Genomic DNA, 18,295 nt, shown 5'->3' with positions numbered 1-18,295 from the left:
AGCAAAGTCTGACTCTGGAGAGACCCGTGAGTGCTGTGTGTAAAGGGTGAGGGAGGCTGGTGTGCCTGCTCCCCACTGCTGCCAAGCGCTGGGTAAAAGCTTTTTCGGGAAAGCTGGTGGCTAATGACCCCTTCCCGGGAGCACCAATGCAGCCCCCTCCCTGAAGAAAGCAGGGAATGGCAATTACTTCCTAACCGAAATGATTTTTTTGCTTCCTTATCACTTGCTTCCCATGCTTTGGGTTCCCTCGCCCTTTACCGTGCTGCAGCAGAGCCACCCTTCTCTGTCTCCGACACCTCCAACGAAGACATTAGCTACAGGAACATCCAGCTGGATACACACACACCCCCCCAAGAGTGGCACCATTTCTGCTCCTCTTTGGGGGTCACCTGCACCAAAAGGCAGCAACTTTCCACCAGACGATTGGGAAAGGCTGAGGCTCACCCCCGAGCTCCCTGTGGGAAGCCCCCCGTCCCCCACTCCCCCAGCCTCGGTGGGGCAGGGAAGCTGCCGCTCGCTTTGCAGTTCCCCGCTGTCCCAGCCGGTGCCCGTGCCGAGCTGGCGGGCTGTCTGTACAGAGGGAAAGGGCAAAGAAAGGCTATTTTGAATGTTAAACAAGCAGAAAAAACTTTGGTACCAGCTTTCCACGGCCGGCACTAGCAGCGAAGGCAAAACGCTCCTTCGATTCGGCCTTGAGGTTCACCTTGAAGCTGTAATCACCTGGGGGAGAACCACGACGGAAATAAATCTGGTATTCTGGCAGGTAAAAGCCTTTTAATCAGCCCCAGGTTGGTCTCAGTGATACAATGTCATTTCAAAACACTTCGGACTGCAACAAAAGCTACATCCTTAAAATGGCAGCTAATTAATTTTCCTGTCCTGCTAACTTAATCCTTTTTCCAGCCAAGAAAGGCAAATGGGAGTTCATGAAGCAGCGAGGCAGCCAGGAGCCTGGCAGCGTGAGCAGGAACACAAGCCCCAGGGCTCTTTGGCAGGGACCCAGGCTGTGCAGTGTCACGGCTTACCAGGCCATTTTAAAAGGAAGGGAGAGAAAAAAAAAAAAAAAATTAAAAGGTGACATTTGGATTATCAAACCAATGGCTCATCCTCTGCTAGTGGTCCCGGGGAACCCAGAGATCCCCACAGAGATAGATGGGGCTATTTACTCCCAGTTCATATTCCTAGTGTCACCCTTGCTGCCAAGGCAAAGCACCCAGCGCTGGCAGTGCCCTCCGTGCCCAGACTGGTGCTGGCTGAACCAGTTTCCCCAGGATTCACTGGAGGCATGCTGTGCTGCAGGAGGACTTCACTTTGGATTTAAAAAAAAAAAAAAAAAAAAAATAAAAAAGAAAGAAAGAAAGAAAAAATCCCCCCTCCTCCCTCAAGGTATTTCTGCTGTATATTTTAGAGCAGTTCAGGGCCAGCCACGCAAGGCCAGTGCTGACGTCCTCCGAGCCCCAGGCTGCTCCAGCATCCCCTGTCCCCAGGAGGTCTCCGCTGCTGCAGCACAGGATGCAGGAAGAGCACCCGCTGCACACAGCAAATGCTGAAGCAGCCATTTGCTCCCTCGTCCCAGATGCAGAAGTGCACAAAACAAGACACTTGCATCAAAAAGCGGGTTTGGAGGAGCCAGTTCGGCAGGAGCTCCAAAGAGCAGCTCGCTTCCCCACATCCACACAAAGCTGTCGCTCCCTGGGCCATTACCGGAGCCCCCAAGGCACCCACAGGCCTGGGCTCAGCCTCCAGCGAGGGCAACGCCAAAGTACGGCACCACCTCCCCGGCACAACGCAAAGCACGTGGAGAGGAGAGAAGGGGCCAAATAATCCCTCCTCCTCCTCCAAGACCACCACGCTGCTTCTGGTTTGCAGCCTCCCATCGCACACAGATCTCTGCCCGGGCACCTTGGTGACAGTGGTGCCGTTTCAATGTCAAAGTTACCATCGCCACTTTGAAACAGAAGCCGGCTGCTATTTCAATACCCGTTTGAATACAGCAGCTTCAGATCACAACGGAAAAGCCACAGCAGTGGGAGACCCACATTCATCTCACATGGGAGGGACCCACATATCTATGGGGTGCATCAGGGCTGGTTAATAAACCCAGGTCTACTGCAAGTACAGCCATGCTGCTGCCTTGGGTCGGCCAGGGCTGGCAGGAGAAGACAACCTCTGAAACGGACAGGCCGAGATGCCTCCCAACCCGGCACAATATGAACAGTGGTCAGGGGAGGTCTGCAAGGCACTCTCCTCTCTGCCTTTGCTCCTCACGCTCAAACAGTAACTACAGAGCTTGAAAGGGCCAGAAATGAGGCTCAACACCATCACGTTCTGGGAAGCAGAGCAATGGGACACTCGGCGGAGATCAGCTAACGTGCAAGTTAAGACAGGAGCACTGAAAGAAGAGAGGCGAGTCATGTCAGATGCAGTTCCAGAAAAAGCAGAGCAGATGTCCATCAGCACAGCACCACGACACCCCGCTCGCAAGGCACCAACTCCGAGTGGCCAGCCTCCCCAAAGACACCGGCTTGGTGCAGGTTTCCACCTTTCTGCGAAACTCCCCCTCTGCATCATTGGCATTTTCAACCTCTTGCTAGTTTCCTCTTGTGATGAGAGCAGTCCCTTTCATTTCCTTGCTTTCATAGCCCCTTCTCACCTCAACAGAGTGGGCACACCAAATCCAGGGGTGCAAGGCAGATGCTGGGAAGCAGAGCCTGCTCTGCTTACGTCTGCAGGAATGCAGGATTTGGCCAACTGGAACCCAGACAAAAACCAGCTTTCAGCTGCCCCGTGAGGTCAGAACCTCCTCTGGGTCCTGTCGTGCACACTTCTGGAAAGAGCTATCGCTCAACCTATTACCCAGCAACAGTTTCCCATCACAGCCTGGGCCATGATTCACCAGCAACTGCCTTTCCTCAGGCGAATTCACAGCCAGTTCCCAGGAGTCTGTCTCACCCCATTTCACCTACTGCAAGCCACAGGGAGAGCCGCAGCAGCAGCTTGGTGAGCATCCTCCCCTGCATCCCTCACCAGCACACCGAGCCCTGGCATGCCCTGCTCGCATCCAGCTCCCAGCAAGCCAAACGCTGCCACTGCAGCGCTGCAAGTGCCACGCATTTATATTCCTGTTTTCTAACAATACTCCCGCAGGAAGATTTGCTGAACGTGATGCACTTAAAACAGCCTCTACCAGAGCTCGTCAGTCCCCCACTGTCTCCTTTTCCACTAATGATCATTTTAGATAGCAGCTTCTATGCTCTGCCCGCTTGTCAGTGGTGGAGGGAGGAGCCCTGAATGCGATGATGCCAGAGGAATTTAAAAATACACTTTTACACAGCCGAGAAAGAAAAGACGCCGGAGCAGCTCAGGTCAGAAGCCAGAACTCGACTTTGAAGAAGAGGCAGTAACACCACGAGTGCCTACTGGCTTCCGTGACTTCTCTCCAGCCTTCTCACCTCTCCCTTTCCAAGCTCCCACTTTTTTCCAGCCCCAGAAGCACACTTCCAGAAAAAGACACCCACTTCAGCCACCTCTGCATGGAAGCCGGCCGCAGGGAGCCTCTTCCATCCCCACCCCACGCTCCCCCCGTGCCAGCCCCGCGCTGGCAGGTCGGAGAGTGCAGGGAGGAGCCCACCGACACGCACAAGAGCCCAGCAGCCAGCGTGTTGTTTTGTGGTGGGATTTTCAATACCAGGAAAGTAATTCAGCATACAAGACCAAATTAGGACATGGATTTTATAACCATCTTTGCTAGTGACACACTATACGACCTTGGGTAAGTCCCTCCATCCGTCTTTAAAGACTCTCAGAGGAGTGCCGCAAGACTTTAATTAGCAGCCCTAAAAGTACTCGAGGTAGTTTGTGTCTCTTCCAAAATAACCAACTGCAGATGAATTGGAACAACCTCATTTTCAAATTCTGCAAGCAACTGGGATCCAGGCTGCTCCCAGATCAGTCACTTCAACAACATAATCAAAGTTAAATGTGCCAGCTGTGCATGAAGGATTTTAATACGCTGCACGGACTGGAAAATAGCTCGAAGAACCAATGTTATTTTTCCATGGCTGGGATGTCACTGTCGAGCAGCTGCATTATAATCATCTGCAATCAGCAAAATGCCTTTTTTTTTTTTATCACTTTTTAGTTTGGGGGAAGAGGTCTCATTTTTATTTGCCCTACTTAAGAAAGCACCCTTGAATCCTGAGGCACCCACTACCAAGAGATCAGGGAGCTACCACAGCAGTGTAGACTCATCAAAACACCTTCAACTGTCTACAATCAGACCCCAATCACACTGATAGGTTCCCAAACTTTAAAAGTTGTACCCAGATAGTAACTGCTCACACTACTACCAACACCACCTCAAAAAACAATATGTACATTTCCACAAATCCAGCAAAAAGTCCACCTCCAGATGCCAGGAGGCAGTTGTCACATATCCAAGACCTGGTACGGCTCACGATCAGAGTCCCTCCCCATGAAAAAACCTGAGCCCAGCCCAGCATCCTTCTCTGCAAAGGCCACCTCTGCACAAGCAGATGGGTCACAGCTGCAACATGAAGCAAGAGGGGAAATCTTCCAACTCCATCCTTTACAAAAGGCTGAACCTCTCTTTGATATATTTGACATATTAAATATTTACAAATAAAATGTAACATCAAAATATGCACATACTTTGGAGAAAATGACAAGAAACAGGCTGACCATGCAAACAGTTTTGCCCTTGTAACTACCAAAATGTTTTATAAACCTCTCCTCCTGTTTCACCATCCTGCAAGGCTCTAAGTATTTTACAAATGGGCACACACCATAAGAATGCTTCGCAAATAGCTCTCTGTCCCTCCTACCAGCTGCTCAGCAGTGGCGAGTGGAGCATTGGGACACAGCAAATTGCCAGAGGTGCCCAATATTTTAAGGGATGTTATGCAAGACTGCTTGCATTAGAGGAGTGACAGTGATTGAGATGACAGCAAGCATATATAAATGCCAAGGATCCAGCTACTTCCACTGCTGTTGGAGCTGATCCAGGACTAGAAAATAGCCATGAAATTCCCATTGCAGATGTGAAGATGAAACTTCCCCAAGCTCTCAAAAAAACAAATAAATTTCCAGCAAAAATCTGATCGAGGTTTCCATTCCACTGCCTTTCCCAGGCCAAACTATTCTTTTGGACTTCACCATAAATTGTTTAAGAGCTTCAGCCCAAGCTCAAAATCTTACAAAATATGCAGTGTCTTTGACAGCTTCCCAACGCATGGTAAAGGGATTTTTTCTTTACATGGTACCAGCAGTCACCATTCCTGGCAAACCCACATGGCTGCCAACTCAGGGAAGGTAGATGCAGCTATATTCTGCCACTGCATACAAAATACCCTCCGGTGAGTTTAGCACAAGGCTGTACCAACAGTTTAACTCCTTGGCACATTCTTCTTCTGAACTGTGAGTAATCAGCTGCTGAAGTTACCGGATTTGCACTACCAGCCCTGAGAAGCATCTCATACACTTTTAAAACGAAGGCTCTGAAGCGGAACAGATGAAGTTGAACCAGTTTTCACAGCATGCAAGCAGCGGCTGCTTTTCACACTGACTCTACCCACAGCCCCTACCCGCACTCCCTGCTCAACTGACAACCGGGTTCCCACAAAACTGCCACACTGTTTTAGCCACTACCAAGAGACAGTCTCAAACACTGTCAATGCAGAATGCGAGAAGAAAAACACCAATGCTGAAGCCAAGCCAAGAGTCTACTTTCAAGGATGAAACAACATGCCAGGTTGCAGCTGAACTGGAATAAGAGAAAATAGGCAAGTCCAGCCTTTTTGGTTTAGTCTTCCCTCCCTGAAATGATCACAAGATTCAGATTTAGAAGTACAGCTTAACAATTCCTGCAAGCCACAAGATTTTTGCTAAATCCCAAGGCATTATTCTTCTCCAGTTTCTTCCTTTTCCACTTAAGACAGACTTCAGCTTGTTTTTGCAGACCTGAAAGCAGCTCCTTTTAAATCCAGTGACTAACATCCTTCCTTCAGATCTCTGCCAAACCTCGTTTCTGCCAGATTTGAAGTGTCTTTGGCCTTGTTTTCAGCTTAACTAGGTTGCATATTCTTCAAGACAAGTGCTCTAGAGTCCATTCGCTAAAGGTGTGATGTTGCCATGTTGCTCATATGAAACACTATAGTTCAGCTTTATAGTTTTTTTTTAATAGTTCATTTGTTAGCCAATGCATTTCCACTCATATTTTTCCATAGAAGTTTCTTAGTAGATATTAAAGAACAGAAGGAAACAAGCTCAGTATCCTACATTGCTGCCACTGCAGCCATCCACTTTAGAGGCAGAACCTGGAGAAAATTACCAGAAGCGAAGCAGCACGGGGGAAAGTTTGGGGGGGGTGTGGGGGGTGTGGTTTTGGGTTTTGTTTTTTCTTTTTCTTTTCTTTTTTTTAAAGTAGTTTCCTGTAAAGGGAGATATAAAATTGCTTGACCACTGCAAAGTCAAGCATAGCACAGTCACGGCCTCGGCAGCTTTTACTTTGGAAGATCACAATCACTTTCTCATGCTGCTTAAACCTGGGCAAGTATATACTTGCCCATCATAAACACACTGTGCGCACAAATTGGGAACAGCAGCACCTAACAGATACCTGCCATCAGTGACTGGACTGGGAGCTGCATGGCTATGGGCTCATTTTAGGGAAGAGGAAGACTCCTTGGTGTTTACAAGGGAAAAAAATAAAGATAACAAGCAATGAGGTTGCCTAGTTAAGAGAGGGTGAGGAAATGGAAGAAGCAGAATACATATAGGTATCCAGACCCCAAAGTACCACACCCTTCTACCCATGGCAGAAAGATAAGTGCTTAATTTGTTAATTCAGATTGTTAAACAATGCTCCTTACAGGAAACATAGCGAGCCATATTTTTTTTCCCCACTTCCTAACATCCCAGTTTAACTATGCCACATTATTTCAGCCTTAGTAAGGGCTCAAAAATTAAGTCTGAGCAAAGCACATATAGCTTTCCAGATTCCTTCCACACATCCATTACATATTTGTGGACCTGTGCTGTCTCCTGAGCCCTTGTTGAGGAACACTCTCGTTGTGCAGAGGCTCATCTGTCACACAGACTAGACATGCTCTCAGTAATGCAGCTGTTGCTTCTGGGGTCATGGTCTCTACCTAGAAAAGGCAAGGCTTGACACTAGCCTAACCTCTCCTGGCTGTCCCAGTCGCGCAGCAAAGTGAAGTGTGCCATTCAAAGCTTGTGGCTGTATTTGTTCAATGCATTAGGTCATCTGTCTTGGGACGAGTTATCTCCATTAAGATTCTCCTTAACATGGTTGCGGAGCATTTACTGTTTCCTAAGCAAGCAATGTTCATTGCGTGCTCCATTTGGGACGCAGGGCTGTGTGCACTCTTAGATGAACTACTGTTGCTCCTTTTTCTTCACCTCTTCACTGACACAATCTGTGAGGATGGTACATCTTCCTTCCTTCTTATGAAGACTCACGTCCAGTTCACTGTAAGGTTTCCTCCCCTCTAATATTCCGATCCAAATTCAATTTATTCAAATAATGGTGATGTAAAGGAAAATCCTCACTGCTTGTACTTGAATGGACTATTTTGTAGTTTCTGAGGTATAAGACTCCAAACAAGTGAATAAAAGTCATCAGCTTCCTGTAGCTAATTTGGCAGCCAACTGCATCACATCAAAACAGCAGGTTTACATACTAGCAAAGTCACTAGTTAAAAACTCAGCCCCTGCTCAGACACAGTATGATCAAGTGAGTGTCTCTGGAACCAGGAAGAAAATTAAATAACCATTAACTAGATAGAAGAGGGCTGTCTCCTCTTACCACCTACTACTTCAAAAATAGCATATTACATGCAACTTGGTGCATGCAACAAGGCCATTTTAAAACAAGGTATGCACAGTATATATGACCTTCTAAGAGTCCAACATTAGGCATGGAAAGTCTATCATGGTGACATACAGCTTCCACATAACGATTCTGAAGGAGTGAATCCCCCCTTCGTATCATTCCAAGGTATTTGTGGTTTTTTAAAAAAATTTTCAAGTGTACAGATGAATAAACACTACTTCTAAGAGAAGAATTAGGACACATTTATAGTAACGCCTTTCCCCGTGTCACTTCATTCATATAACACTGTGACAGAGATTTGCTGTTGCTGGATTTTATTTCCTTCTTGAATTTCACTGGTGTAATTCCAATGGTCAGACTGCATCTTCCAGAGAGACAAGGCCATTGCTTCAGAGCGGATGGAAAAGATGTCTCACAGGCTGGCTAGTACTAAAAATACCAGCAGAAACAGAGAAGTACAGGCTCACCAGCTAAAATCTGTTTCCCTACCTTTCACACGCTGGCTAGTCAACTGTAATCCCTAGGATACTTGCAGTACGAGGTAAAGAGCTAGTTAACATGAGCACAACTTCAGCCTGTCTTTAAAAGAAAGCTGTTAGAGGATCAGAGGATGTTATGTGTGAACAACTGAAAATACACAATTATCAGAAGAGCCGCTTACTACTGGCACATTATCGGTACTGCTTTAAAGGAGAAAAATAATTACATGCAGGTGCTTCAGTCTTCTTTGTACGTTTTGTGATACATAAAATTACCTTTGGACAAAATAGTAAGAGAAACGAAGGACAGAATACCAGCTCAGGTAATCAAGGGTTTGGTAAATTGGAACTTCATGCCTTTGAGTAAAAACACGCACCCCATGAAGGCTGAGCTGAGTGATGGGGCAGGTGCTCCAGGGTACAAACACATTCTGCAACTATCACCACAAGCTGTGTTTGCAGATCAGGTTCAGCTGCAGTATAGCTACACTACTCACTGCTTTTACAAAAATATGAGCAGTCTGTTGATAACAGACAATTGGAGGAACTCAGTGCTGCCCGCTACAGACTCCTCAGATTAGCACTTATTAAAAATTAATAAAATGGTTTATTTTATATATACATATGTTCCAAAAAATTTATACAGTTAAAATATCAAATTAGTGATCTGGTAACAATACTGTTCAAAATAATCTCTTTTGTATGAACATTAAAATACACGTTTTTAAAAGCGTTTCCTTTTAGTGCTTCCAAAGCACAGCGTGTGCCAAGGCCACCTGAAGAATCTCCGTCCTCCTCACAGGATGAAAGAGAACTGAAGTCGGGGACCTGGGAAGCCTCAGGTGCACTTTCATAATGTCTGCAGACAAAACAGAAGAGAGTCTGAGGTAGATTGTTTAGTGACCATCAGGTGGTAACAGTCACAGGGCTGTCTTTAGCTTTCATTAACACAATAGCAGTTTCTTTACTCTCAATCTACACTGAATCTCAAGTTTAAAGGCATGGCTAGCAGTTCTTGGGAACAAGACCCTTGTCTCTGTGGTGGCAACATGCAATTTTACCAGTGCAGGTGTTTCTGGGAGGGTTTTTTTTTTGGGAACACACGGGCTCTCTCCACGATGCAGACAGTGTGTGCATTTGACAGTGCCCCATTTTAGTGCAACCTGCTGCCTATAGCACGTAAATGTCTAATGACAGCGTTCAAATGAGTAAATTCTCATCACCTGCAGGAGGGGCAGCAATGGTTATTTTCTTCAGCCTGTTGAGCAAATAGCACCCTCCACAGGAAAAAAGCCACACCTTTCATAGCAAATCCTTAAGGTTATAGCCCAGCTTCTGCCGATAGAGGTTCTTAAAGTTAAAGCTCCACTGCTTCTTCTCAGACTGCGACAGTAAAATCACTTGACTGCCAAGATGGTGAGGGCAGCAGCTACATCCTCTTCCACTCTTCTGCGGCACAGCAAACTCATTCCTGGTCCATATTCGCCTGGCCGGTACATTATTATCTACTGTTGACATGATTAACTCTGTTGGGTAGGCTGTTGAACTCTAGTTCCTCTAGTATTCTCTCTAAGTGTTGTATTAAGACCCGTTTTTTAAACCTAAAGAAGAGAGGGAGAGCAATTTAATTTTTTTTCTTCCAAAAATACAGTTGGAACAACTCAAGACTATTCAGCCATGACAAATCATAGGACCGGAGGCTCTCTGTTTCCAGTATGTAAGAGCTTTCTTTATTTCTGGCATTGGAATGACCAGAAAAGTTAATTTAATACAGCCACCCTTCCCCAACATACCCAAATTTTGGGTTGGTCTTCAACAACAACCCGTCTCTCTACTTCACATTTAAAACTTCAAACAAACAACATTTAGTCCACAAAAATATAATGGTAGTTTGACCACTAAAACAACTATAATAACTGAAATATGTCAAAAAGGAAAACAGAAAATACTAGTACTGGCAGAGTTTATGATTTACTATCATGACTCGAAACTGACATTTAATTTTGAACTCCCAAGTCATTTATATCTATACAAACCTTGCTGCTTCCTTGATAGCAAATTCAATGAAATACTTCTGAATTTCCATAGGTCCTTGCACCTCCTCAAGAAGAGAGAAAATTTTTTCATAATCTAAAAAAGATAAAAATCCAACCATATATTAAAAACAAGTCTTTCAAATGCATTTTCAATAAGGCTTAACAGCCAAAAGAAAAGAAAAAACAAAGCCCAGAGTTTCACACTTCTGTGTATGGTAACACATCTAAGGCAAGAAAAAAATCTCGCATTAGCTTTATGTGCGGAAAGCAAGTGATACCAATAATCTGATGTGATACTGATGATCTGATATTCAAATGTGGCACCAAAGAATTAGGTTATTTTTAAGAGAAATGCAGAAAGTGCAGGCTAGGTAGAGAAGTGTCCTATCTCCATGAACACAGTGCCATCATTATCAGTTAATATGCATGTAGGGCCACCAAGCCCTGTTTTACCTACAGCTATCATTTCTGAAAGCAGAGGTTAGTATTAGTTCTCTCAGAATGACAAATTATCAATATTTAGCGTGAGCACAATTAATGTGACTCTCTTACTGGTACAAAGTAAATATATCCCCTGCAAAAGAATGAATGGACACATTAAATTAGAAACAAATTAGAAAATAGCATTGCTTCAATATTTTCCATAGTTGAACCCAATATGAAGATATTTATGGTGCTGTGACTAAGAGCCTGCTCGGAGTGATGCAGCAGGCACAGAGAGGATATATGGTCAGAACTGTGAATATGTGTACATATTTAACTCACTACTATTTAGTTTCCTTCTTTGATGACTCCCTGAACTCTGCAGCAAGACAGGTGACTCATAGTGAACATAGTACTATTTTACTCTACATCACCACTTACTAGACATGACTTTGGTATAAGATTAGATGAGCCCACTTTTCAAAACAGGAAGCAAAGACATATCCAAGTAGGAAGTTTTAAAACATCTTAAAAATAAAGATACAGCATAAAAATGGCTTCATTTCTCAACATCCTCAGTCTGTCACAAAGATTATATACCTCAATGAAATACTAAGTTTTGGGAAAGCAACACAAGGTCAGAAAACCAGAAGAGTTAAGAATAGTCCATTATACTAATTACTGGCATTTGACAATGTATTAGAAAAAACATTCAGTAGTTTAATTTGTAGAAATAATTCACTCAGACACAGACCACATTAGGGACATTTGCCAGTTAAGAAAAAATTGAAAGATTATGCCTACGGCAAATCTCACAGCATATACATCAGTTGGAGTTTCAGGTTAGTGTTTTGGTTTTGATCCTGTATACAAGTACAGGTAAACCTGTAACAAAAGCTGAGGAGGCAAGTTACTTTTCCTCACAACATTTTAGATTTTGGGGGGGGTTATCAAGCCTTACAGGAAAAAAGAAGAAAGTAATTTTTAGTCTTCAGCTCTTCAAGAGTTTATTTACAACAGCGTTCCATCACTAATTACACTATCTTGCAAAATAATAATAATAAAAATCACTTTGCTATTAACTGTTAAGATTTCCTTTCAAACATGTTCCAAGATGCACCCTTGTAGCTACATATGCCTTTGCCCTCCAAAGGAAGGTTTGGCAGACAAAGCAATAAAGTACACTATGCATACGCAGGGAGCAGTGCAGCATAAGGCAAAATATATCTAGTATCATTAGATCATTGGTAACACCTCTGTAGAGCTACAAAGAACATATCTGAAAGGTGCTTTCACAGGGTACTGCTTATAGCAGTTAACCTATCTTCAAGGGCAAACAAGGTCACTCACAGTCAACTTTCCAAACACTGCTGTCTAAACTTCAACTCACCTGCCCAGCATATAAGAACTTTTCTTCCTTTTTTATCCCTCCATTGTTCATGTGCAATCAGGAATTATAAAAAAATCTAAAGTTGTATGTATATCGAAAATAGCTCCTTATTTCAAGAAAAAGAGTCTTCTCTCTAGCACCATGTACAATATACTAACAAACCCCCACCCCAAAAACTTACTTCTTCCAGGTTTGCGAACCTCTTTCATCACTTTAATTTTGATATCAGCATTGTTTCCCTCCAACATCGTAGGTGTTATTTTAAATGAATTTGGCACAGATTCAGAAGTAGACTCCAGCACCCGTTTTTGGTCATCTCCAGCCACACTGTAATTTAGAGGCCCTCGAACAAGAGCGTTGCTACCAGGTTTATGATCCAAACCATCTTCACTTAAACAATTGAATTCAACAGGTAGAGAGTCTAAGTCATTGGGTAACATTTCATCCTCTCCCATAGCAGCTGGAACCGAAGGAGCCATTTGCACAGGTAAGCCATCAATTTGCTTTTCCAGTGACTGACAATTTTCTGCTTTCTTCTCTCCATTGCCATCTTGGACAATACTGTTACTGGTATCTAGAAATTGAAAATATGTATCTCACTAGAGCATAACTGCAGTATCAAAAAACCAAAAGGAAACAGTTCTGTATCCTTTCTTGCTTAAGTACTGTGTAGTGATCTGACAGTACTGAACAACTCCCCAATACCTTTGATGTGACCAAGGGAATACTTCCCTCTCAACTGTTACCATCTCATATCACTATCATGAAGTCACCATTTTCTTTATTCCTATTGCAGTGTTATGACCTCTAAATAAACTAATGTTTTGCTTCCTTCTCCCAATTCCAGCTAACAGTCTTCTTCTGACTCCATTTGCTGCAGTGGTGGGTAAGAAAATTATATTTGTGGGAAGTGAAAACATAACCATATTTTAACTTTTCTTTCCCACCACAGAATACACAACTGCAAACTTAAAGCTGATCTGAAATCTTTTGCCGGGGTGGTCTGGAGGTAGCAAAGATTTCAGCAATTTTTTTTTTAAAAACAGTTCTTCAAAATTATTTTTTTTTATTCCAGACTTCATCAGCTATAGCAGCAGCCTTTTTATCTAGGCCAACAAAAGAAATTCAGTCCTACATAACACTAAAGCATACATACATGCCGATACACCCTTTTGAATCAACTCAGCATACAGGGAGCTTTTATTTTTTGGCACAGATATTCCCACTTGTAACCACGCAGGCTGCTGTACTACAACTCAATATACCTTTATTTGCTGGGGTGCCTTTGAGGTTCAGATACGATGGGGATCCAGAAGCAGATGGTGGCCCTTTCCCACCGACGTGATTCGTTACGACGGGTGGTGACTGTGGCCGTCTCAACAGTGGTGACATGCTACGCCTCCTCTTTAGTGACGCTGGAGTATTGGGCTCTCCAGGACGCTTAATCTTATTCTGAGGCCCAGTGACAAATTCATCTGCTTCATCTATCATCATACCCTGAAAAGGAAAGAAAAAATGTTTTAAAAACAGTACAATAGAAATTGTTTCATCAATGTATTAATGGAGGATGTCCCTGTGCTAAAATTCAGGTGGCTTTCAGAACACTTTACAGCTTGCATAACAGAGATACCTAATGTACACTGTAACCAGAGACAAACCAGTGGCATTCTGTAAATCAGCATGATTCTTTACACGTTTCTCTTGGACCATGTGAAAGACAGCACTCCTTTCTGCCCATGACAGAAGAGCTACAGAGGTTACCAACATACTGCAGTTGCAGGAGAGAAATTCTACTCGCGAAATTATTTCAAGCCATGTTAAATATAAAGATACAGCAGACAGCATGGCTCCTCCTACCTTTTTATCCTGTTTAAATGGATTGCCAAATGTATGAAGTCTTTTCGGCTGATCCGGGTCAATCTCCCGAAGGGGTGAAGGCATCATTTTCAGGTATTCCTGGTAGTTTCCCATTTGAGCGACAGGAACACTATGAAGGCAGTCTGCAACAGAACAAGAGATCTTAATTTAGTCTACCTTAAAATTAAGGCAATACAAACTTTACACACTTAAATTGTGAGTGTTAGCGTTTAAGAACTAGAAATTACTATTTCTTTTCACTACAGAGGAAGAGCTGAAGACTACAAATTTGGAAAAAAGGCTTGCAAGAGCTGAGCTTAACTGGCAGAAAAACAAAACATAAGCAAGTTTAATCTCTATGCTAGCAACTGCCTCTTTAGACCACCAGCACCTAACAACAGTGAAACGAAATAAGCCCCTCTCTGCTTTAAGCCACCATCACTATAAAAAACATGTCTACTGAACCTTAGTGTACAGGAAAGCTCTCCCATGAAACTTATTTTTAAAATTCAAAGCAAGCATGACATCATGACAGAAGGCAAAAATTTCCTTCTTTTCCCCTTCAGAGTCAAGAAAAAGACACTGACTCAACAAATGATGCAATGTCCACTTCTGCTCCCACACCCAGGACAGAAAACACTGCTTCAGAGCATTAAAAAAAAAAACCAAACAGCTGTACTCCCTCCAAACTGTTAATGAAGAACAGTGGCTACTTACCTTCATCCTGCCCCAAGATAAGCCTGTGTGTTTTCAGAAGATTGGTTCTCATTCTAGTTAGCTGGTCTAGAAGACTGCGACGAGGAATATCATATGCATTTCTGAATGCCTGTGGCTTCAAATCCTAGTTTTATAACAAAACAAATAACTTTCAGTGAACCCATCAGTTGTCACGCACAGAGAAATTCCTCTATAAACTGTAATAATGTTAACTATTAAAAAAAATTATTCTAAAATAACTTCAGAGCTCCATAACTGGATACAGCAGAACCAATGACTGTTGTTTCAACAAGACCTTATTCAGCATTAGCACTTTCGGCTCCATTAAGACTAAGCATGTTAATTCCTGTATGAATAACATCAGCTATCTTTTGCAGAGATTGTCACTTAAAACAGAGTAATCTTTCTCTACTACCATGGGACTCTCAAACAGTGTCCCAAAATCAAGTGAAAAAAAATTGCATTTACTCTTCTCACTATTTATGCCTATGCTGCACTCTTCACGATTCAGTGAAAGTACTTAACCTCCTTCTTCTACACTAAGTCCATAAAAGTTACCCGTTTAAAACAGATGAGATCAACTGCTTAATCATGCAAGATCACTATGCTGTTTACCTTGTTTAAAAGTCCTATGTGGAAGCCAGCAAATTCTTTAACATTCATTTCCGCCAGTCTCAGTGGAGATTCCCCAGTGATTCCTTGCAGCAGTTGCTTAAAATCCCTACTGTGTACCAAGGAGAGGCCACTGGAGTGATTTTTCACTTTTATTCCAATTTCTTGTGGAACTTTCTTACCCACTGAACCTATTATCCGTTCCGACTCTATTTTTGTCTAAAATGGAATCACACCATGAGTTAAAGAATCAGAAGGCATTGCAGATTTCCAGTACAAAACACATAGTACATTAACAGAATAAAACTATAAATTTAATTCCCAGCTACTCAACAAACAGGAGAACTACCTACCCAGGGATATATTGGATTACATTGATTAGATCTCAAGTAGAAAGAATCCTAATGTGCTAGCATATGGAAAAAATATTTAGCCAGTGTATCTAAATTTATATGCCAGTAGGAGGTCTGTGAATATCCCTGACTTTGCTGCAAGTCTCTGACTCTTCTGTGTCCCTAAAGAATCATCTTTAAAGGGAAAGCAAAAAAAATAACGGAAGGTGGGATGCCTTAGGTTACTATAAAGTTGCATCTAAAACAACAGTATTATTCAGATACAGTAACATAATTGCAGATTTTATTTTTGAAACAACCTACAAACTAAGGTTTGCACTATGTTTGCAATAAAGGAGAAAAGTCATAAAAGAAAAGAAATTTGCTTCATCAGTAAGTTTCTAAAAGCACACTACTTCTCCAATTAGCACAGATTTCTTATTATAGCTACAGTTAATTTTACTGTATTTATCTTTTAACTGTATTCGAAGTAAGATTTTTACCCACTGGCAATACCTCCAAAAAACCCCAACCAACCAAAACCCCAAAACCCACAGTGATTGCAACCCACTTCCCCCAGTTCTCATCCTCTGCAGAGTTTGCTTCATTATCTGTGGGAAACTGAATTTAAGGACAGCAGGAGCACAGCAGAATTCTGGAATTGCTTGTCCCTGTACAGGAGCTTATAATGCATCCAGCACATTTAAACTATTTCATGCGCTGAGAATGTCTGTGAAAGCCACAGTAGCCATCTCAAGCCATTCCAACTCCATATTGCAGACAACTAATATGAATTTGCATATCATTAAGTTACTGAAATACCACAGGAAGTTTTCTGTCTAAGAGATGCTCAGTCACTCAGAGGCTTTTGGAATGTATTTTGTGCATTCTTTAAGGAGGAGGATTTTTTCATTGTAATTTTAAAGGCTGCACTGCTTCCCCACTGACTTCTAGATATTAAACTACTGTTGTAAGAACCATTCATGCTAAGGGGGCATAGCTTTAAGACAGTTACACCTGAAATAGCATTCTTGACAAAGAGAAAAAGATACTTAAGACTATTTCCCACCAGGTCATGCTTAACACATGGATTGGATTTGACCTGAAGGAAACAGGAAGCTCAGATATAAAGCTTGAGCTGTGATTTTATTCCCCGTGGACAAGAACATACTTTTTTTGGAACATACACATTGTCAAGGCACACATGCAAATAAACATAAGACTGAGAGCAAGCCTCTGACTTCAGCTGCGAAGAACAACGGCAAGAGCAGTCACAAATCCAATTAGTGATAATCTTTGGAGTTTAAAGGTCTAGCAGATACTTAAAATATAGCTGAAGAGGTCTCCTTCACACTCCCCTCCACCACTTACAGAAGGCACAATCACTGGCTACAGAACCACTCTGGATTCATCCATATTGGTGGTGAAAATGCTCACCAATCTTCAATTATAATATATGCTGTACACCCGTATGAACTCCCACAGGGATTAACTGCTTTATAATGAGATTACCACAAACTAAATAATCAACGCACTTCTAATTGCAAAGGTTTTATCAATACTACCTGTTGGCTGAGTTTTTTAAGGTAAGAGATAACACTGTAACTAAGTCCACAATCTAAATTATCTGATATCAGATTTGGAGCTCCCATCATCCTTAGGGCTTTCTTTAATGGCTATAAGGAAAACAAAATACACAATAGTAAGAGAATAAGTCTTTAAAAAAAAAATTTATAAGATCAATTACAGGAAGCTAAGGCACATGGATTAGTGCTCTAGCTTTTCCACTTTTGGCCACTAAAATTCAAGTCTATTCAGATAACATGTGACATGAGTTTGGTAGTCTAACTAGCTCGCGATGGACATTATGCCACATTACCAAGACACCACACAGTGTGGTGCCACTGGCAATTTCCACTCAAAGGCTCAGTACCAGAATAGCCGGGATGATGCAAGTCCATATTGAGGTGCATTGTCCAAGCTACATGTAAAGGTGACACAGTGCCTCCCCCCACCCTTTATTTGGCCCAGCCAGTTCTCTTAGTATCAGCTTCCCAAGTTCTAGCACTTCACCCACATTAATAAACAAACAAATCTGCATTTTCCTTATCAAGTTACAAAAATAATGCCAAATTTGGTTTCTCTAACAATCTAAAGTACTTCAGATCAAGGCTTATTTAATATTTAATGAACAGGAAACACATTTAATATCTTCATATAGTTACTATTACTCAATATTAATAGAAATTTATTTATTTCTTAAAAATGTTTGACCTGATCTACATACCTCTGCAAAGCAAAATGTTTACTACCTAAAGTGTCATCATAATTATGTAAACAAAATTTACTAGGAAGAGGTATGATGCACAGGACTCTGGTCACACCAGCCATTATACCCAGGAGGATGAAATGAGAAAAGGAACATACCAGTAAGTAGTAAGGTGGCATTGTTTTTAAGTAGTTGTCAAAAGCCTGTCGCCACTTCAGATTTGGCTTAAGTTTGTGAACCTTAAACAAGTCATCTGCAACAATGAAAACAACAAAAGAAGGTTTCATTTTTATAGTCACAGACCATT

At 42.4% G+C, this 18,295-nt stretch overlaps 1 protein-coding gene across 6 annotated transcripts in view; it reads right to left on the bottom strand.

Moving 5' to 3' along the window:
• Positions 1–8,936: 8,936 nt before the first annotated feature.
• The window catches only part of LOC104314855 (integrator complex subunit 6-like), a 42,552-nt gene continuing 33,193 nt past the window's right edge, over positions 8,937–18,295 (bottom strand). For 2 of the 6 annotated variants that reach the window (XR_011329518.1, XR_011329519.1), the window contains exons 11-12: positions 18,147–18,241; positions 15,533–15,606 (exon numbers count right to left, since the gene is read on the bottom strand). Coding sequence is in view for 2 of the 6 variants with exons in the window: in XM_069811429.1 (XP_069667530.1) it covers positions 9,854–9,953; positions 10,389–10,482; positions 12,383–12,775; positions 13,467–13,698; positions 14,059–14,201; positions 14,776–14,899; positions 15,391–15,606; positions 17,285–17,395; positions 18,147–18,241 (1,508 nt within the window). In the remaining 4 variants the exon portion in view is untranslated. Of the gene's footprint in view, positions 9,212–9,291; positions 9,954–10,388; positions 10,483–12,382; positions 12,776–13,466; positions 13,699–14,058; positions 14,202–14,775; positions 14,900–15,390; positions 15,607–17,284; positions 17,396–18,146; positions 18,242–18,295 lie in introns of those variants that run through there. The other 4 variants (XR_011329517.1, XR_011329516.1, XM_069811429.1 and 1 more) reach the window with 4 other exon arrangements.

The sequence above is a fragment of the Haliaeetus albicilla genome, chromosome 23 (assembly GCF_947461875.1).
Source record: "Haliaeetus albicilla chromosome 23, bHalAlb1.1, whole genome shotgun sequence".
Lineage (NCBI taxonomy): Eukaryota > Metazoa > Chordata > Aves > Accipitriformes > Accipitridae > Haliaeetus > Haliaeetus albicilla.
Note: the sequence above shows the minus strand (reverse complement) of the source record. Positions and strands in the feature narration are given on the sequence as shown.